The 22833-nt window shown below is 36.3% G+C and overlaps 1 protein-coding gene across 1 annotated transcript in view; it reads right to left on the bottom strand.

The window, feature by feature from the left end:
- LOC107687834 (protein TSSC1) overlaps positions 1-22833 on the bottom strand; it is a 45910-nt gene that overhangs the window by 20326 nt on the left and 2751 nt on the right. The window contains exons 3-5 of the mRNA XM_016485307.1: positions 17157-17289; positions 9067-9223; positions 2811-2910 (exon numbers count right to left, since the gene is read on the bottom strand). Coding sequence (XP_016340793.1) covers positions 2811-2910; positions 9067-9223; positions 17157-17289 — 390 coding nt within the window. The remainder of the gene's footprint in view (positions 1-2810; positions 2911-9066; positions 9224-17156; positions 17290-22833) is intronic.

Genomic DNA, 22833 nt, shown 5'->3' with positions numbered 1-22833 from the left:
GTGTGTGTGTGTGTGTGTGTGTGTGAGAGAGGATGGGGGCGGCATGAGGGGAGATTTGCATGAGGCAGATTAGCATTCTTCACGACACCGCTGGAATCTAGCTGTGCAGTGAGCTTTCCGAACATCCTCTCTGTCTCTCTCTTTCTGCCTCCCCCTCGTTTCCCTCTCTCTGGTGTTTTTAATGGGCGCTGCACTCAGCAGGCCTTGCCACTCCATAACCTCCTCTCGCTTTGCATGCAAAGCTGACAATAGCAGGACCTCATGGAGTGGCTCAGTGTGATGTCAACCACGGGCCTTTTCTCCAGCCGCCGTTGAGAGCGAGAGTGTTTTGGCATGTGACGCTTCGTCAAATGTTGAGTCAAGGTTATGTTCGCAAAGGCCTGTGACACCGCAGTCTGTGAGCGCCGGTCCGGGAGGCATTAATTAGTAACGACTGCAGCTCATTATTAATGAACATTATGTGCAAAGCTGTTTCTTACTCATAGCACTGTCAGTGAACCAGAGAGGTTTCTCCTCATTATGAATATCAGGCATTTAGAACCCTATGATTTCTTCGATGTGGAAAACGAGGACAGAATCATAAAAATGGAATTTACAGTGTAATGTGGAATGTCACCGAATTTGTTAAATTTTGGATGAATAAATCAAAAGAAGGGCTGTATATTTGATCAAATCATGCTATGTACTGGTGTCTGTCACTTCACCAGCATTTCATTTGAGAAAACTATCATCAGATACACACAGAAACTCAAAGGTCTTCACTACAACCCACCAAAAGAAAAGTTCAGTTTAACATCAAAGTAAAAATAACAATAATAATAGTTTATTAAAACATTATTTTTGAAGGAATATCACACAATTTTTAATCCATGTTTTAATTTAAAGGAGACATATTATGCCCCTTTTTACAATATGTAAGGACCTGATTATAGCACTTACAACCTGGAAAAGTCCGATTTTCATGATATGTCACCTTTAAACAATAGCCTAAACCTGCAGCAGATTATTTGTCAGAAAAAAATGAAAGGAATTGTTCAAATTTCTTTTGGATAGATTTTAAAAGATTAATTACATTACTTAGATTAATTACAAGTTTTATGCATTGATCACCACCATTTTTGATAATAAATTTGCATTAAATCATAAAACACAGAAAAATGACAACAGACAACACAAAACTTCTGTATAAATAAAACACTTTTATGTTATTATATTATGTTATATTTTATATTATTGTTAAAATGTTAATAAAGTTGTTAAAATTTTGTTAAAGTTTTATGAATTAGTTCAAACTAAATTACAATTCAGGATCCAGAAAAATTAAAACAGAAAACACAGAATTTGGGAAAAATAAAATAGATTTTATTGTGACTTGGGTATTGGACTACTCAGTTTATGCTTTAGAAAAGGTTTTTCTCCAGGTTTTGACCAAACCACCCAACAAGCTTAATTTCTGGCATATTTTTCACATCATTTGCATCATAAATCGTTTTTGCGCTTGCTTATTGCACATTCAAGTTTGGGTGCATGAAGACATGTCACGTCAAACTTTACATCAACAACACCAAATGAAATTGCATCTCATGTTTCATGGCAGATGGGAAGGTTTTCGGTAAGTAATACATGAAATTGTGAAATTTACATTCACATTTTACATTTAAGCATTTAGCAAGCACTTTTATCCAAAGCCACTTACAATAGAGGAACAAACAAAGCTACAGCACAGCTGCAGAAAACATGCAAAGTGCATAAGCATGGCCATACCCACTGACCCCAGTATTTTTCCTTAGATGTATAATAAAAGTTGTGAAATAGCTGAGGTAACTGTACTTTGGTGATTCCAAGATATTGTACAATGCCAAGATAACCAACTTTCTCATCTGTCAAATGTCAAAATGACTGAGATGGCAAATCAAATCAAAGATGACGGGCATTACCGTTAGTTTTACAGAAGCCGATTGTGAACTCCAGCACAAAGCTTCAGTTTTAATGGTCAAAAAGTGAGACGTAACTAAACATTTAATTTTTGACAACTGTGTTACGACAGCAATGTTAAACGACCAACAGTGATATCCAGGAATGCAAACAACGCGACTGGAGCCATTTTCAACACATTTTCCGCATAAGATTAAGAATGAATGCTTGCATATTGCATTTAATGAACACTTTCCTCATAGCAATTCATTAAATGAATTTATCATCCTCAGACCTACACTAGAACATGATACAACTTCTGACTTTGATAAGTTTGTTTATAGGTTGTGGTTCGGACAGTCATTTGCCCTATCAAAATAAAACTTTTATTTGCAAATGGAACAAATTAATTACTTTACAATTTTTTTTCATTATTCATATTTATTCCTTTAATTTTCTCTTTTTTACAATAACCCCCCACCCACCCACCTTAAAATACAAAAATGTATTAGGGTATTCAGAATTTTTCCTCATGAGTCATATAGATTTTTGCCTTTTTAGTAATTTTCATTTTCATGTATGTAAAGAAAAGCATAAACATTGTTCAAAATACCTTTTTTTTGTGCTTCTATAAAGAAAGACGTTCAGAGAGGTTTGGAAGTATATATGGGAACTCTTTCTTTTTTCCTTAACACAAATTCTATCTACATTCACTAGCAAGTCCAACACCTATAGACATTGTATTGTCTCAGTAATAACTAATGGGAACTGTAAATTAAAATGTTAGGAAACTGAACGTAGTGCCTTATATCGCTGATATGGTGTGCCAGTGTCATGGCTCCAGCACTGAGAGGAGAGCGGTGAGACACGGCAATTATGAAAATAATGAACCTCACCGTGGCCTTGGTGGAGCTCTCCTGAAGGTCCCAGAGCAGCACGTGGTTTTCAGCCAGAGATATCACGCGCTTCCCATCACCCAAGGGCTCCCATAATACACTGCAGGAGACACGAGAGAGGACATTAACAATGGATGACCACAAATGCAGTCATGTGCATTTACACTATCCTGTGGAATGTATTATTTAATAGAATGTTTGAATGGTGCTCTTTGCATATGTACTGTATGAAGAATGCAGAAATGGCTATGAGGTGTACAGCAATTAACCAAACTACAGTCTACACAATCTATTATCATTGGCTATCCAGACATCAGATGCAACAACAGAAAACATCTGTGTGAAAGAAAACTTGTCTTTTCTATATAAGAGGTCAACATCCAAACGCAGTGAAATAATCATCCAAACTTCACCCAATCAGGTAAATCTATCATAATTTAAAAAACAAACAACTAAAGACACATCTTTTAATCATTAAGGTGGGGACATCTTGCCCAAGTTCCTTTTTCTGGTGACATGATTAATGATTTATTTTTTGAATAAGAAACCATTAAAGTAAAATACTAAATCAAATATTTAGTGTAAATGTATGCATTTTGACAGTCTAGTTTAGATTTATAAATGTATTACAGTATATAATTTAATAAATAATATGCAGGCTTTTATTTTAATTGAAGGGATGTCATAACAGACTATCAAATAAGAGGAAATGACTCGACTCATTTGCTCCCTAGGTTATGGGGAATAATGAAAATATTTTAAATGAATCTAATTCTAATCCATTATTAAATAATACCTCCATCAGACCTTTTTTTTTTTTTTACTTCAAAATGAAAACAATTTATTGAATTAATGATTAAATGACTCACTCAAGATGTACTTGTTTCATTACTGGATGAATCAACGTTCTTGAACGAATCTCTTGTATGATTCAAAGACAAATACATTTTAACAGCTCCTTTTCGCCACCTACTGGCGTAACAATGTAATCGATAAATCTTCATTTGAAGTGTCAAATTACTTTCAAAAGGTGATTTACTCTATTTTAATCGCTACCATACGCATCGTACACACAGTTTTAACCCAGTACTTCTGTGATTTGAGTGTTAGTAACACAGAAATAATGATACTGTGTGGCTGAAAAGACTGTGAAGCTGTTTCCTTCATGACAGACAGCTGCTCTCTTTAGGTCAGCGGCAGCACGAACGCAGATTTAAAATGTTCAAATCACACTGATGTGATCGTACTCTGCACGGACGAACCACATTGCAAATGTAGCCAAACTTTCGAGCCCTTAGATTAGTGAGCAAGGTCCTGGAAGATCGCTAGGTCCGGTCCTCACAGATGAAGAACAGATTTAAATGTTCAAATCACACTGGTGTGATCGTACTCTGCATGGACGAACCAAGTGATCACAACATTGATCGCACACGTCAAAGGCTGAGGAAACAGACGAATCATTGTAATTTAGGAATAGAATCACGTTGGTGTTTGAATCGTGTTCGCGATCTTTAACGATCTATTAAATTAAAGTGCTTTGTCATGTAGGTGGTGACACCTCTCTTGCAACATGTTTAGCTATCACAGATATTAAACTTAGCTTTTTTGGCTTCTGATCGCAAATGTAGCCAGACTTTGGAGCACTTAGATTAGCGAGCAAGGTCCTGGCAGATTGCTAGGTGCGGTCCTCACAGATGAAGAAAAAAAAAGCGCATAGGAATCGATAGGCGGAATCGAAATTTTAATTTGACAACAAGTATCCAATTCCTGACCTTAAGTATCCGATTCTGGAATCGGAATCAATTTTCGATTCCCAACCCTAGTAATGCCACTATTTTTAGTTAATCTGCATTACACTGAATACATATATAAAACTAACCAGGAAGAAGTGTATATTTGATGCTCAGGTACATGGTAAATGGCTCAAGTTTGATCTGAGGGAAGAAGGCAAGGTAGGAGGAGAAATGTCAGGAGGGAACCCATATGTAGCAAATGTCCACAATATAAAGGTGTGTGGGCATCGACTGGCCCCCGAACATCACAGAGATTACTCCATCATTACTGGAAGTATTGACTGACCTATATAACAGTTTGCTTTTGTTTCTTCTCAGGCTCCAATTGATCTAGCAGCGGTGGCTCTGATAACCCATTACACAGCCATTAGCCTGTCTCACGCTGCCATCGCTACACGCTCAGCACGTCCCGTGCACACATTCTCACAAATGCTCCATTGGCCACAAAGTGCTCAATGGGCATTGATTAAGACGCGTCCGCTAGCTCTCAAAACGAAGCAATTCTTTTTGGTGAGGCGCTAAAAAAATAAAACACAACAAGTCTTTTTGGTAGATTTTTCATTGATATTTCGTCTATTCTCTTCAGGGAAGCCTAAATTGGAATGTTTTCAAAACAGGCACATATGCACTTGAGAGAAAGAACAGAGAAAGTTTGTGAAAGGCATGAAATGTCCCTATGATGCATGTTCGCATTAGTCTCACATGGTCAGAATCTTGTCTATTTGACCAACATGTACAACAACTTACATTTAGAGGCAGGCATGTGTGAATTCCATCTGTGGCTGACTAAGCAAACCCCAATGGATACTGTGCTGTTGTGTTCAGCGAGAGCTACCTGTGAGAAGTCAGGGATATGAGGAAGCAAGAAGCCTCATTCATCTTAGACTGTATTAGAAGACTAAACACATTATTGAGACCCCATCACATACAACGAAAAAGACAGACCCCTGAATCCATACAGAACATACACTGTAAAAAATGACTGTGAATTTAAAGGTAAAAGACTGTAAAAATGCTACAGTAAAAACCTGTTAAATGGTTAACGGTAAATTCCCCTACTATATACGGTGGAAAACTGTATTGGACATTACATGTATTGGACATAAATTTTACGGTAGTATACCGTTTTTGGAAGTGAAAAATACCGTTTAATTTACAGTGAATAACCGTAAATTGACATTCCCAGAATTCCCTGCGTTACATTTCAAATTTGATGGTTTTTTTTGTTGAAATAACTATGTTTCTTCTTATTTTTTTCTTATCAGTTTTGTATATTAGGGTTGTGTGTTACACCTAACGTTGTTAAATGAATGTTTATTGCATTGTTTGAATGCAATAAATGAATGTTTCATGTCTGTTACCATGATGGTGTTTAGTGTTTGTGTGAATGACACTGTGCACCTTCTATATATGCTATTATTTAAAAGCTGCTTGTGATGGGCTTTGGTTCATCATGTGACTTTCTCATCACCACCTGCATTTGGTGGTTATCAGTGTATTACAAAGGTACAAAACAGATTTCTGTACTTCAATAGGATTTGGTATATTAACATTATATCAGTTAATGAAATTATGGTATTTAACTGTTAATTTAAGTTAAAACCGTAAAACCTAAAACGTTGCTACCGTATTTTTTACGGTAAAATTTACGGATTTTTTTTACAGTGTATAAATGCATTACGCTTGATTGTACATAAAATAAACCTAAATATGATCAACTTTGTGGGCCTACAATGCAGCAACTGCAAAGTTTTGCCGCTTTTTGGCTTACGGTGCAAGGAAAATCACGTCCTTATACAACCAATAGAAGTTTTGCTCCTTGTCCAATGTCTTCTATTTCATGACTAGATTACTGCAACTCACACCTTGTCGATTAACCAACATCTGCCTTGAGCGCATGTAAAATGCAACCAGTTGACTTATACCCAACCTTTGGATCATCAGTTACATTTGGCGCTCTACACTAGCTTCCAGTAAGTGTTGGAACTACATTCATGACCTTCTCTGGCAATGCTGCCAAAAGCCTGCCAGAACAATTTCACTCTGTCATCACACTACATAACCTAACCACAACACACTGATCAACATCATACACTCTCACCCAGGTAAGGTACAGTAGATCAGGTCATAGCTTGTGCACCATTCATCATGATTTCCTGTCTTTATCCAAAGCCATCCTGTTTTTTTTGGATTGATATTTGCTTTTTTTCTCATAGCTCCTGTCATGGCCAATGTGCTGAGGGCCTTGAAGAAGGCACTGGCCCAATTTTCTTACTAGACCATTTTTCTTTCATTGGCTTCTTCTAAATGCTCCTTCCAGAGCCAAGTCATCTCCAAAAGGAGGAAGTTCTTGGTTGCCTCAAAGACCAGAACGACGTCTCATATCAAAGTAGCCAGCATCAACTTAAAAGGGTCATATATGTGAATGAATAATGTATACTCTTTCTCAGTGTTACCAGTACTGAGATATCCCAGTTTATTTGTTAGTAAAAGTAAAATGTGTCATCCAATGGACTTTCGAAAGCTCCATGTCTCCAGTGCCTCAGCACTTTTCTGTTTTGGTCCACCACCCATGCTGTTCTCCTCCTTCTGTCCTCTCACATATGTCTCTGAATTTCTTCATTTTAGATGTCCTACAACAGGGGTGCCCAAACTCGTTCCTGGAGGGCCGGTGTTCTGCAGAGTTTAGCTCCAGCTTGCCTCAACACACCTGCCTGGAAGTTTTTAAATAAGTATAAAGAATGGCATTGGTTTTCTACATTTAATTTTTGTTTAACATTATTAATAAAAATGTTGTTCAATTAGCATGTTTTTGTGTTTTGCTTTGGTACCGAAATTGGTACCGAGAACCGTGGATTTTCACTGGTATCGGTACCGAATACTGAAATTTTGGTACCGTGACAACACTATATTATAGCCTATCCCTTACATCCAGCCCCTTAACATCTACAATGCTGTTTGCCGCTTTCACTTCAGTCTTACCTCACAGATATATCCTACAAGGTCTCCTGGAGAGGAGGGCTGTCTGAGTCACATCAGCTAATCTGTAATCCTATTCGATTTGCACAACCTCGCTTGACACAATCATAAAGGCACATGGCTTCTCCTGTCACTGATACGCACCTTATGATCCTACTGTCTTGGCTCATATCTCTGCTTGCCTTTCAGACCTCTCAGCCTGGATGAAGGAATGTCAGTTTTTTGTTTAAGCTCAAAAAAGACAGAGCTCCTTCTAATCCCAGCAAACCTGTTAGTCAATCACAACAGCACTATACAACTGGGTTCCACAACTCTTGATGGCAACTAGGACAGCAAGAAGAATGGACTACTGGACTAGGCTGTTGTTCAGCCTTTTGGAAAACATGACTAAAACTCTCCAGATGATTCTGAATGTGGCAGTGCTTATAGACTTTAATCAGCCAACAAGGACCCCCACACAGCCCTCTTGGTCTCATTGGTTACCTACAGCTGTACCAACGCTGACCTTCAGGACTGACACTGGAAATACACCGCCCTATTCAATTACACTCTTACAAGTGCATGTTCCTTCACACTATTTACAGTCAGTGAACATGTTGTGCCTGGTGGTTCCTTCACAATGAGGTACAAAGTCATTTTCAAGAACCTTCACCCTCTCTGTTCCTCTGTGGTTGAATGGGCTGCCAACCTCCACCCAATCTGCTGAAACCAAACACTATTCTCTCTTTATCTATTTTTGTATGTTTCATTTCTGTGAAATGTGTGCCAATAAAATTTACACTTGAAACTTTGCATACTGCAAAGCAATCTCTACCCTAGGACTCAAAGAGGGGAAAACAAGTGGTAGAAACCACTAATAACTTCAAGTTGTAAACTGATTTGAAAAAGACGGCCCAGGCAGCTGGGTCATTCTACATAACATCTCTTGTATTCCAAGGTAGAAAGGATTTGGAACAACATCACAATGACAAAATTAAAATTTCTGCATGAACCATTCTTTTAGGTTTTAATTTGGCCATTTATCTTTCAATACAGTGAGGAGGAGATCTGAATTTATTGAATTTTTTAGTTTAGCTGAAGCGAAATTCCATTAGTTTGTGCAGCTCCCTCATCTGATGGATGTGAGTATGATGGCCTGCGATTTGGCAAAAGCTTCAAAACACAACCAGGATTTTCTATTCTGTATTGTGAATTATGGTGCATGAAATAAAGCATGTGAATGAGACAAAAGAAATGCGCAGAGGTTGAAAATAAAACCAAAACAGATGGGTGCATGAAATACAGAGCAAATAGATTTCTGTAACATCTGAAAAGAACAGAACAATAGATTGAAGGAAGGCAGAGCCAAAATGCTGCAAGAGACGGAGACAAAGCAAAACAGAGAGAGAGGAATGGAAATAAAAGCCATGACGAGAAGGACAGGGCTAGGAGCAAGGAAAGAGGGAGAGAGAACTGCAGGGTTAAATCGATAGTGTGTGGCGTACCAGGCCACGCTGCCGTGGGCCGTGTTGTCAAGGTGACAGAGGAGCTCCAAGGTCTGCGGGTTGTTTGATGAATCATCGGGGGACTCGTGGCTGCCTGATTCCCATTCCGGGGGCATCCTCCACACCGCCGCACATGTGAGCACTCGATTCTCAGACGCTGGCCGACAGGAAACACACACACAACGCGATCAGAATCTCACACATGCATGCTCACACAAAACAGCTTAAAAACACAGGCACAGCCGCTTCGGCTCATTTGTAATCTGAAGCACACCGAGTGCATGCACAACAACCAAATAGAACAAAGATTGCGGAGTCTTTAGAGATGTAGCAATTTGATCAAATTATTTGAAGGTTAATGTACATGATGTCTATACATTCACGGGAATGTTTATGGTTAGTTTCTAATGTATCTGTGGATTGTCTTCCAGCAGCACATGCCATATGAGCAGTTCTCTCAGTAGTGAATACTGCCTCTAGGGGCCAGATCACTCATAATGCTTTATTATTTCACACACTCATCTTTACAATTGAAAATGAATGAATGAATAAAAGAATAAATAAATAAATCACATAAACTAACATTAACATAAACTAACAATGAAAAGTACTTCTAAAGTATTTATAAATTTGATCACTTGTGAAGCCTTTCATTTAACACACTAATGTTTAAGACCGACATAAAACTTAACAGTTCATTAAATAAATAAATGCATAAAAAAACACAAATCACTACATTACTGATTTGGAAATGCTGAAATCTGTAACACTTTAAAATAAGGTTCAAATTTGCTAACATTCGTTAATTACATTAGTGAACTAGTGAATTAGTGAACATGAACTAACAATGAAAATTATTTCTAAAGCATTTATTAATTTTTAATTCATATAATTTCAACATACGTATACATTTTTAAAATCAAAAGTTTGATCTTTTCATGTTGTTTAATGGTCCTAAGCTGCCACGAACTAACATTGAACAGTATTTTTATTAGCTAACATTAACAAAGACAGATTGCTCATTGTTAGTTAATAGCAGTCAATGCATTAACTAATATTAACTATTGGGACCCTATTGTACAGTGTTACCGGGAAACCTTACTGCAAATCTGAATGCAAAAAAACAATTAAAGCCACAAGACGCTGTGTTACAGTTACCCTAATAAAGTATTTATACTTCTTTACTGGTGTTATGTACAATTTATCAGGATATTATTATTATTATCATTATGAGAAAAAAAGTTTTGAAAACACACACACACACACACATGTCTGGTTTGCTATCCTTGTGGGTTTAAAAATGAAGACACAGAAATAGGCAGCAGTTTCTCTTCTGATGTGTGGGAGGATGAGAATGAGTGTTCGCTGCAGCAGCTGCTTCCTCCGGTGTAACGGCCGCTTTGGGAGACGCTCAGAAATGCACTTCAGCACTTTCTGCATCAGCCGAAAGGTGTACTGCTAGTTATGGGTTACAGATAAAACCTGTAGCCAATAATTACACATTTACAACAATATATGGCTTGTGCATTCTCTCAAGTATTTTTAAGCTTATAACTCACTCTGTAAATTTACTGTAAAAAAACAGTCAGTCACGGTTGCCAGAAATTCACTGTAAAAAATAAATGTGTTTCTGATATTATGGGATGCCTGTATATTTTACAACTTTCATTAAGTGATATACAGTATATACCCATCTACTTCAATACCAAAATCTGCTTTTTACTTTTAAATGTACAGATAACCACTATGATAATACAGGTGGCACAACAGAAAGCCACACGGTAAGTAGTCTGTCCATAAAACATTGTCAATATAGATGGTGCAGTCATAAACACAAAACATCATGACACTAAATTAATGCAATATACATGCAATAACAAAAATATAACACAAAACACCCTAATGTACATTACTGATAACAAATATGAGAAGAAATAAAACTATTTAAATAAAATACAATAATTTCGCAACGAACCTCCGGGAAAGTCCTTTTGGTTTTCACTGTAATTTATAAGGTCATTTTAACTTACAATATATACAAATATAAATGTACAATAAAATTACATACAGTAACATGATATTAAAACCATTTATATTTTTTCAATGTACAGTACATGGTAGGGTTGCACGGTATACGGTACTACGGAAGTATCGCGATACCAAAGCTTCAAAATGCTGGTGATGCCACTGTATTTTTCAAATGGTAGTATTGTCAATATTGTGCTATCATAAGTAATGTTGTATGCGCGGCAGTACACAATTTAAATTTAAAGTTGACATTTTAGGCACAACATTGTCAATAATGATGATTTCGCTCAATTTTGCTAATGAAAATAGTTCTAAACAAAGCAGAGCTGTTGCGCTTCTCAGAGCGGTGTTTTGTTTCATTTCTGAATGAATCTGTGTTTTTGAACAAATCAGTTCAGTGACTCAATCATTAAGACTTACTGCTACCTACGGGCGGTTTTAGGCAATCCGGTCTGTATTTATGAAAATTCGGTTCATTTTGTAGATTTAAATGATGAATTAACACATGGTATCGTGATACTTGGTAATGTAATACTTCAGCTGGTATAGTATAGTAAGATATATGTATGGTATCGTGACAACCCTAGTATATGGTAAGGTAATTTACAGTTTTACAGTATTTTACAGTACAATTTTTTTTTTTTGTAGTGCATCTCATAGTAAATGCTAAGCAAGCTAAATAATGCTAATGGCTGCATCTGCTATCAATATATTTATTGATATAGCATTTATTATTTACAAATATATTTGCTGCATAAAGGTGCAGTAAGCGTTTTCTGAGAAACGCTGCTGATATTTGAAATCACCAAAACGAAAACACCCCTACCAAAAAAGATCACACCCCTATCTTGATAGCTCCACCCCCAAATTCATTAACATGCTATGCAACATAGGAGTGGACACGCCTCTGGTGATTGGCTACAAATGTGTTTTGGTGCTTGGTCTGATCCACCTCCAGCAGCGTTTCTCAGAAATCGCTTACTGCACCTTTAATGCTAAAGATATTTCTGTAATTTATTACAGCATTTTCATTTTAGGGAAAATTTTACTTGTAGTCCACCACACATCCAACAGCATATTATCTTAATTTGGACTCCACTACTTTCAAGAAGAAAAATAACATGATGTATTTAAATATTGAAATGAATTATTTGCTGCCTCACTCGATGAAGAGAATGTACATAAGATCAGATTTACTTAAGTTTATATATACTTACTAATATATATTTATTTATTAAGTTATTTTTTATTTAAAAAAGCTGCATTTATTAAAGGGGTCCTATTATGCCCTTTGGTTTTTGAGGTGTAATAGAGTAGGTTTTCATGCTTGATTGTTTCAAAAACGCATTATTTTTTACATATTGTACATTATGGCAGCACCTCTCTTCTCGTCTTTTTTAGTTCCTGTTTCAATGAAGCCCCTCCTTCCGAAATACGAAATGTGCTGATTGGTTAGTTGGCCCAGTGCGTTGAGATTGGCGAACCGCTTAGAAATGCCATGCCCTTTAACATAACTGCGAGTTTCATCTGCTCAGCTGTAAACATTAACGATGGTGTCATTTTTGCCCGATTCAGACCCTGAGAATGTTCACGAACAAGAGGATCGTGCAGAATCTTTGCAAGCACAAATAAAGGGGTTTTTGAACCGGGGTGCGCTACTAAAACAGCTCTTCTTCTTCGTCTTCTCTAGCGCAGCTCAACCAGGCCTCGCCCGTGGGTGGGAATTATTTAAATGAGTGACATTGTTACATCAAAATATCCAGAAGCACGCTGTAGTCCAAACGAGCCGTTTGTTGTAGTTCTTGAAAAGTGTTTTCTGTTAAAGAGATATCTCCTTTTAGAGTGGTATTTGAGCTTTGTAACCTTGCAGATCTTTTTTTATGCTCAAACAGCGACATTACTAACTAAAGTTGAAAAAGTCAAAAAGCTTAACAGGACCCTGTTAATCATAATAACTGGAATAAAGCAATAAATGGAATTCAGACAATCATAATTCAGTGTGGCTGTGATTCATCTGACGGCACATGGCCACAGGATTTCACAGCCGTGCTGATATTCAGAGTAACAGCACAACTGACCCTTTGCAAAGACCCGGCCCGCTTAGTTACTGTTGCTATGTTCGACAAACCATGGCGCTCTCACGCCACACATCAAGTTCTCATGGAGTAAAAAATCACGGAGTAAAGAGGAGGACACTGACAGCGGCACGTTTCAGAAGCATCCCAGAAGCGGCTCTCCGCGCTGCTTCGCTAAAGATATGCACCTTATATGCATTATAGATATGCGCTCGAATATGCTCTAGAACCACTCTCGCGATACTTTGATGTCATACACCGATCAGTCTGCGCAGCGCTGCTTCAAGTCGAACACACCTGTTGGGTTTGTGGTGTTGTTGTTGTGCGCGCCATGGAATGTATATTCGCCATACGCCATCGCGTCGCTATATCATTGATATCGCGATATGACACTTTTTTTATCATGTAAAAATTTATACCAGTATTATCGTGGATGGTACAATATGGCACACCACTAGTCAGATTGCCTATCAATCAAACTCCCGGCGAAGGGTCAATTACGAGTCTGATACTGCTTTTATACAACAGTTTAATAAGCGCACATTTTAGACAAAAATCAGTTCAACTGTAAATCTGTTCACACATCTCAGTTTGTTAATGTACTGCACATTGACTAATCCACTAATTCAGCTATGAATTGGTAGATTTCATACTGCGGTTCTTTTCTGCTGCTAAAGCTGTTGAAATGGCTGTTGCCGTGTAGCAGAGCACAAGCGTACGTCAGCGTCAGAATAAGAGCTGTTCTCAGATCAGATCGTTGAGTGGGCAGTTGGGGGTGATGATGGAGGCAGACTCAGTGCCGCCCGGCTACTCCATTAGCTTTAATGTCACGGTAATTACATTCCTCTTTTGAACTCCACTATGGCATCTCGCACATTGGCCTCATCATAATGAAGATGGAAGGGAAAAAGAGGGAAGGAAAAAAAAAAAAAAAAAAAAAGCCATATCTTAGTTTTCACTCAGAAAAGGAATGCTCCCCACTATGCGAACTGTCAGTAACCAGCCACAGGCATTGGTCTTATATACACGGGATTTAATTAAAATGTTCACTTTCAATTGTTTCTTCATGTCTTTTAATTGCCTCGAGACGAGTGCAAGAATGTGTCATATATTGCTTTAATGTGACATGACTGTGCCAGTGAACTCACAGCACACAGAACCACATTTAAAGTAGGTTTTTTTTTTTTTTTTTAAGTTTTACTCATGAGGTTAGAAGTACACTAAATGCAAGTACAAAAACTTGTATGGAAGACAGCAGTGGAATCATACGATTAATAAACATTATATTGCAAACTCTATCTACACAACATTTTAATGCTCAAAATACAAAGGCTGTTCTAAAGAGTAGACAGCAAAATTATGCTACCTTATAAGATATCTTATATATAATATTTTGTAACATTATACATATTTTTAATGTCACTTATGGGCTGTTTAATGCATATTGGCTGAATAAAAGCATTAAAACAAAACACACGCTAGGGGTGTGCGATAATGACAAAAAAATGAAATCTTGGTATTTTCTGGAAATCTGTCGATAACGATAATTAGACGATATTTTGCTATTGTGCTGGTATCATGGCAGCTTTAAGACTGCCGTGGACAGCTGACTCCCAAAGCTTTTGATATCCTTCTGTGTGGTGGTTAGTATGCAGCAGTAACAGAAATGAACTTTTCCAATATGTTTAAACAGATTTTTACCTTTTATGGGCATTTTTACCTTTATAAGGCCATTTTTCTTTAATACTTTAATTTACATTTAATCAATGAATTCAGTTCAAATAGCAAGACACTATAGGGCTGTTACCAATCAAATGAAATCAGTATCAACAAAATGTGTCTTTGCAATGCAGCAGAGGTGGCACAGAATCTGCATCTGAAGTGACATTTAGATGCATTCACACAGACTGTTTAATGCAGGACATGAATGCAGTTAACCTGCAAATGCATTATTAATGTTTTGATGTTTTAAAAACAAAATGCTGAATATTACTGATATTTGAATTGATTTTGGGGAAAAAACAATGAATAAAAGCATTAAAACAAAACACACGCTAGGGGTGTGCGATAATGACAAAAAAATGAAATCTTGGTATTTTCTGGAAATCTGTCGATAACGATAATTAGACGATATTTTGCTATTGTGCTGGTATCATGGCAGCTTTAAGACTGCCGTGGACAGCTGACTCCCAAAGCTTTTGATATCCTTCTGTGTGGTGGTTAGTATGCAGCAGTAACAGAAATGAACTTTTCCAATATGTTTAAACAGATTTTTACCTTTTATGGGCATTTTTACCTTTATAAGGCCATTTTTCTTTAATACTTTAATTTACATTTAATCAATGAATTCAGTTCAAATAGCAAGACACTATAGGGCTGTTACCAATCAAATGAAATCAGTATCAACAAAATGTGTCTTTGCAATGCAGCAGAGGTGGCACAGAATCTGCATCTGAAGTGACATTTAGATGCATTCACACAGACTGTTTAATGCAGGACATGAATGCAGTTAAACTGCAAATGCATTATTAATGTTTTGATGTTTTAAAAACAAAATGTTGAATATTACTGATATTTGAATTGATTTTGGGGAAAAAACAAACAAAATGACAAAAAAATGAAATCTTGGTATTTTCTGGAAATCTGTCGATAACGATAATTAGACGATATTTTGCTATTGTGCTGGTATCATGGCAGCTTTAAGACTGCCGTGGACAGCTGACTCCCAAAGCTTTTGATATCCTTCTGTGTGGTGGTTAGTATGCAGCAGTAACAGAAATGAACTTTTCCAATATGTTTAAACAGATTTTTACCTTTTATGGGCATTTTTACCTTTATAAGGCCATTTTTCTTTAATACTTTAATTTACATTTAATCAATGAATTCAGTTCAAATAGCAAGACACTATAGGGCTGTTACCAATCAAATGAAATCAGTATCAACAAAATGTGTCTTTGCAATGCAGCAGAGGTGGCACAGAATCTGCATCTGAAGTGACATTTAGATGCATTCACACAGACTGTTTAATGCAGGACATGAATGCAGTTAACCTGCAAATGCATTATTAATGTTTTGATGTTTTAAAAACAAAATGCTGAATATTACTGATATTTGAATTGATTTTGGAGAAAAAACAAACAAACGAGAGAGAGAGAGAGAGAGAGAGAGAGAGAGAGAGAGAGAGAGAGAGTTTAATTAAAAATTAAATAATTTGGAGATATTTGGAGAAAAAACTGCACTCTTCGTGTGATATTGATTAACTATATCAGATGATATAAATATAAAAAACAAAGTCATAAGCTGGCATTTTCACCCCCATATCTTGAATTTTGGGGGAATCCCGCAGTGAAAGCGTGAACTCTGAATGCACACGTGCAGTAGTTTAATCACGCAGCGTGCACTCACTGGGTGCGTTTTGTTTGTTTTTTGTGATATACAATATATATCGCACACACACGCACAAACATTTGAATTGTAGTATATCAAGGTTTCTGTATAAATATATTTATTGTGCTAATAAAGTAGCACAACTGTTTTCAACATTGAGAATAATAAGAAATGTTTCTTAAACAGCAAATCGTCATATTAGAATGATTCCTAAAGGATAACACACACACACACATATATATATATATATATAGATCCTTACTGCCAAAATAAAAAATAAAAAAACATTCTTTCTGAGTGAAACAGAATATTACACATTTTTTCTTAAAATGCTGCTGAATTGTGCATAATGAGACAAGGAATGTGAATTAGGAAAGAAATTGGCATGAGATTGCAAACCTGAGTAAATCACGTTGTGTGTTTCATACTCTACCCTCATAAATTTTGCATCTGAAAGTGAAACTCCTACAAAAATGCATATGCAATAAGATCTGCCAAAAAAATAACTGTGTCCACACCTTTTCATCTGTAAATCCATTTAATTTAGTGAATCCTGACAGTAGTTTTTAGTCAACAGTCAATAGAGAAAGAGAGACTCACTCTTGCTGTAGCAGGTGGTCAGCACTGCCTTGTCTGCAGGACTGCCGCTGATGTGCCATATCTCACCAGCATCGTGCAGGAGAACGCTCTTATTAATCATATTATTCTCATCATCAAAGTCAATGATGTGAATCTGCGGAAGAGAAAAAAGCAGAGCGTCCTGACGGCAGTTCAAAGAGCTGGGACTTCACTCGCAGATATTTGCTTTAATATGACAGTAAATGAAATCTCAAACGCTTTTTAACTTCACACACTCCTGACACTCATTTCCCAGCTTTTATTTCAACTTTGAAGTGACTGCAACTTTTGAACTTGTGTTGGATGCATAAAAGTTACGCAAAGCACGGCACATTTGAAGAGGCAGTAGAAAGTTATTATTTTACTGAGAGACTTCATGTGCACAATGAGTAATATTCTACTGTAAGTGTCATTATGTGCATAATGGAGTTGTTGTGTGCTCTTCACAAAATCCTATTCTGTCTCTCGTTTTTCACTAAAAACATCTAAACTGCCTTAAAACAAGATCAGTTCACTTGGTGACGCACATTTTAAGCACATTTGGTCTTTTAATCTTGATATTAGATAAATAATCTTTTAGGGCAAGACACTCCAAGCAAAACCATTGCTTTTTAAGGGTTTATTTTATTGCACTTTGTCTGTAGATTTCAATTACAATACATATCTTTAAAGGCTGTTTCCTCAAAATGAGTCAGAAATCTTCACTTCAGCAGCACTTGCATACATCAAACTTAGCAGTTTTATTTATCTTCATATTCTGACAATTTTTACAGAGGAGTTTGTTCATATATAATTCGCCTGACTTAAATAACTTTCTAAAACTTTCTAAGATTTCCAAAAAAAATTATTTTATTCTGATTCATGGAGTAATTAAAAGAGAATAAAAATATTTAACTCTAATATGTAAATAAAATTAAATTAGAATTTGAAACTGGCTTTATCCAATGTTCAGATTTCTGTTCTACAAATGAATGCAAATTAGAGCATATGCAATTAGATAACGCCTCATTTGCATGTTTAAACATAATATTTCAGAAAACTTGTAATGCAAAACAATTGTGTTAATATAATGTGATTAGTCAATGAGGAAAGTATCTATTATTTACAATTTTACACTGACTTTACAGATTTAGTGGTTCAATAGATATTTCACAGTTTATACCTGTAAAAAAATACTGAAATACATTTAATCATAGCTTCAACATGAACATTTTTGAAATGCCCAGATTTACAAATTCTCCAGAATAACATGCCTGAAACTATGCAAAACTCTTATATTTTCAAAGTGTCTTTCTAATTTATGTCTGCTACTTTAAAATACATTCCAGGCATAAATCTCACTTCTCAATTAATAATAACACTTAAGAGTGTTAAGAAATTTGTCATTGGCACTGTAATTGTTTTCCAAAAATAAAATAAAACAAAGTAAATAAAACAAATATTATTGTTATTGAAGTATGTTTTACAAGAAAATACAATTGCAGTTTTTCTACTTCAAAATGTTATGTTTAATTCAATGCATTACTTGCCTTTTGTGAATTGTTTACTAGAACTTTCTGAGTGAAAATAGTTTCTACATCTTTTTTTCCCTAATGTTTTTATAATTGTTATACTGAATTTGAGTTTTTGCTGTGTATCTTATGACTAAACCAGTAGAAGTAAAATATCAGTGGTGTAAGAATCATTCTCCACATTGATTTTAGCAAATGAACGTCATATAAACTAGCTGTTTGCAAAACTAGGCCAAAAGGCATTTGTCTTTCTGGTCACCTGTGTAGGTGTATGACGTGAGAAAGAGCGAGCGCGAGCGCATGCATACTGTACGCGAGGAGTTAGAGAGGAAGCCATTAACCTTGGGTTGCACTGCATTGAAGGAGAATTATTAGGCAACGATATAATTTTATGGAGGGAAGCAATACAAATAAATTCTGAGGGCTGGACAGGATAATTGGAGGAGTTGGAAGGTTCTGTAACGAGGGCTGGGCTTGAAGAGACTCGCTCGTGATTTATCAGCCTCTGCTCTACAGATGCTGAGTGAATGATCACACGGGCTTCGTCTCTTGCCGTAGTGGTTATGTGAAGGAGCGGTCAGGGGCTCAGGTTCAGAGGAGCACAGCAATGACACGCAGGCCTCAGTATGTGGTGCTCAGGAAATGGCTTGCTGCAGGGAAGGTTTATGAAGTGTTTTTGAACACTGCAAAAAAATTCTTACTGTGCGAAATGTTGTTACCGTATTTAAAGTGAGAAAAACAAAGCTATTTGGAAGCTGCCAAGTGAAAAAAAAAAGATCATACAGTTGTGCTCGTATATGCAAAATACTTGTCATTTTTAAAAATGGCAAGGGTAAATATATATATATATATATATATATATATTCAGATTCAGTTTTACTACTCAATCAACATACTTTTCTTTTTGTTTTTATTCTGTGGAACACAAAAGAAGATAGATGGATTTGGAATGACATGAGTGACTAAATTATGACATTTTTCTTTTTTTTTTCAGAATAAATCTCCCTTTGTCATGTGGAATATATAGGGCTGGGCGATATGGCCAAAAAATTATCACAATAAATGTTTTCATATCAGTCGATATCAATAATTATCACAATTTCAAATCATGAAACAGGTTTGTGTTGCCTGACTTTGACGCATATCTTCATCACTGTTTCAATTATGGACTTTTGTGTTTCTTTCATTTTCTGTTCTCTTGTTTAGTTTTGTTTCCATTGACCTAGTTTCTGTCTCTCCTTTGATTAGTTCATTTAGTTCACCTGTGTTCGTTAATCATCTCATTAGTTTCCTCGTTTAGGTTCTGTATAAGTTCTCCCTGTTCTGTTCAGTCCTTGTCCGGTCACCGTTTGCATTTATGTGTGTTTCCCTGCCCTTTTGGATTATCTCTTGTGTGGATTATTGTGATTAAACTTCGTGTTGGAATATATTCATCTTCATTGAGTCTTCTTCGTCAACACACCGTGACAATCACAGTTAGCAGTGCAGGCTGCAGTATTAATAATATAACTTATTTTTTTGTCTCTTAGAAATGCACATTTGACAGTAGCTTGAGTTGACAGTAGTAGCAGCTTGAGTAAGGATGCAGATGTACATTTATGTTCATTATCAAAAACAGTAACACCTGTAAAAAATTGTAACAACCTAATTTTTTATATGGTGAAATGTAATTATTCTGACTGTTTGAGTTTTATTAAAATTAACCATAGGTCTTCCATAGTAGCATACATTTAATCATGATAACCACAGTTAAAACCACACATAGCACCTCAATGCCATGGTAAAAACATGGTTTCTAGGTATTTGTATGAAAAACAGTCGCCTTCCGGGATGGGGGGGAGTTATGTCACATTATGGACTTGTGTTTCTTTCATTTTCTGTTCTCTTGTTTAGTTTTGTTTCCATTGACCTAGTTTCTGTCTCTCCTTTGATTAGTTCATTTAGTTCACCTGTGTTCGTTAATCATCTCATTAGTTTCCTCGTTTAGGTTCTGTATAAGTTCTCCCTGTTCTGTTCAGTCCTTGTCCGGTCACCGTTTGCATTTATGTGTGTTTCCCTGCCCTTTTGGATTATCTCTTGTGTGGATTATTGTGATTAAACTTCGTGTTGGAATATATTCATCTTCATTGAGTCTTCTTCGTCAACACACCGTGACAATCACAGTTAGCAGTGCAGGCTGCAATATTAATAATATAACTTATTTTTTTGTCTCTTAGAAATGCACATTTGACAGTAGCTTGAGTTGACAGTAGTAGCAGCTTGAGTAAGGATGCAGATGTACATTTATGTTCATTATCAAAAACAGTAACACCTGTAAAAAATTGTAACAACCTAATTTTTTATATGGTGAAATGTAATTATTCTGACTGTTTGAGTTTTATTAAAATTAACCATAGGTCTTCCATAGTAGCATACATTTAATCATGATAACCACAGTTAAAACCACACATAGCACCTCAATGCCATGGTAAAAACATGGTTTCTAGGTATTTGTATGAAAAACAGTAGTCTAAATACATTTAGTATAAATGCACAAAGTTGTAGCTTGATAACAAAAATACTGTAATTGTACTCCATTACTCCTTTAATACATTTAATACGTCTACATTAACAATAGAATAACATTCGATGTGAATATCCCACATTTCTGACACAATACCATGGTGCAGTTAGTGTTACTGCAGTAAAGCCATGGTAAATTATGGTGATTTGTAGATTGAAAGTCTTGTGACTGTATCGTTGCTCACAGTGTTTCTGCTGTTTGGCAGCGCTGTTTCATCAGGCTTTAAACTAGTTTAAATCACAGAGTCGTTTGTGTTTTTCTCTGAATTCAGTCGCTTCATTCTGGATCTCACAGCTCTGTTTAGTGTCGTGTGACCGAGACTCATCAGAGAGTAAACACATCTGCTCTAGTGAGCAGCGGATAAACGCTCTGATTAGCGCTGTTTCGAACATTTATTGAACTCTTGTTATCGTTTTATCAAGGAATATCATATCGCGATAATTATCGTTATCGTTCAAAAAATTTTGATACCGATACCTTGACTTCGATACCGGTTCCTGAAAGATACTTTTTTCGATACCAATTTTCTGAAATCTGTTTTAACAAGATTACATTACAAATACTAGTACTTTGACGAGCGCAAACGTTAGTAAATCACGTTGCGTGGTTCATTTTAAAACTCTCCTCCCATAAACTTTGCGTCTGAAAGGGAAACTCCTACAAATGCATATTCAATAAGATCAAGTGCAAAAATAACTGTGTCCACGGCTTTTCAGCGCTAATTCTTAACTGCGCGTTTTAGTAAATCCTGACAGTACTATTTTAACGCCAAAAGACGGTTTGCGCTGGCGTAAGCAGTTAGTAAATCTGGTCCCTAGTGTTTTTCTTTGATTAACCCTTTAGGTATCGAAATTTGGTACCGAACGACAAGACAATTTTCGATACTCGATGGTATCGAGGTGTCGGTGCCTAAAAAAGTATCAAACTCGATACCCAGCCCTAGGAATACATGTTATGCAGTTTCTTTGGGGCAAATAATATGATATTATTTTTTATCTTATTCTTGATCTTTTTATTTCTTATATATCTAGTATTTTACAATATGTTATTATATGAAGAGTTTGGTTTTAAAACGCGATAAACGCCATTTTTTTTTTTTTATTGAGTTTCCGCCAAAATCAGTATTGTATCTGGGCGGTTATATCCACTCAACCAATCACAGCGCACCATTCCACGCACTCTAGACAGTAATGGCAGCGCTTTGAATACACCCGGCTTCCTAGTTTTCCTAATCTACTTTGTACTTTGTGATCAACAAACAAACTTCGCATGTGATTGTCATGCGCATCTCGTCAGTAAAGCCGGTTCTGTGAACAGTAAATCTCCATCACGTGCTTTCAGATGGAGCGGCATTTAATACACAGAGCCATAGATCACTGCTATATCACGTTCATAATCGCAGATGAGTAACATTATGAACGCGATATTGCGTAGCTTGTCAGTGTAAGTGTTTTTATTTATGCCATTAATGTTTTTGTTAATACAGTATATAGCACTAGTCAACTAAATGAATGTAAGATGGCAAAGATGAATGCACTTTTGGAAGTTGAATGTAAGGGAAATGTCATTTTGGAATTTCTGTGGT

Source organism: Sinocyclocheilus anshuiensis, unplaced genomic scaffold, assembly GCF_001515605.1.
Source record: "Sinocyclocheilus anshuiensis isolate Anshui unplaced genomic scaffold, SAMN03320099.WGS_v1.1 scaffold197, whole genome shotgun sequence".
Lineage (NCBI taxonomy): Eukaryota > Metazoa > Chordata > Actinopteri > Cypriniformes > Cyprinidae > Sinocyclocheilus > Sinocyclocheilus anshuiensis.
Note: the sequence above shows the minus strand (reverse complement) of the source record. Positions and strands in the feature narration are given on the sequence as shown.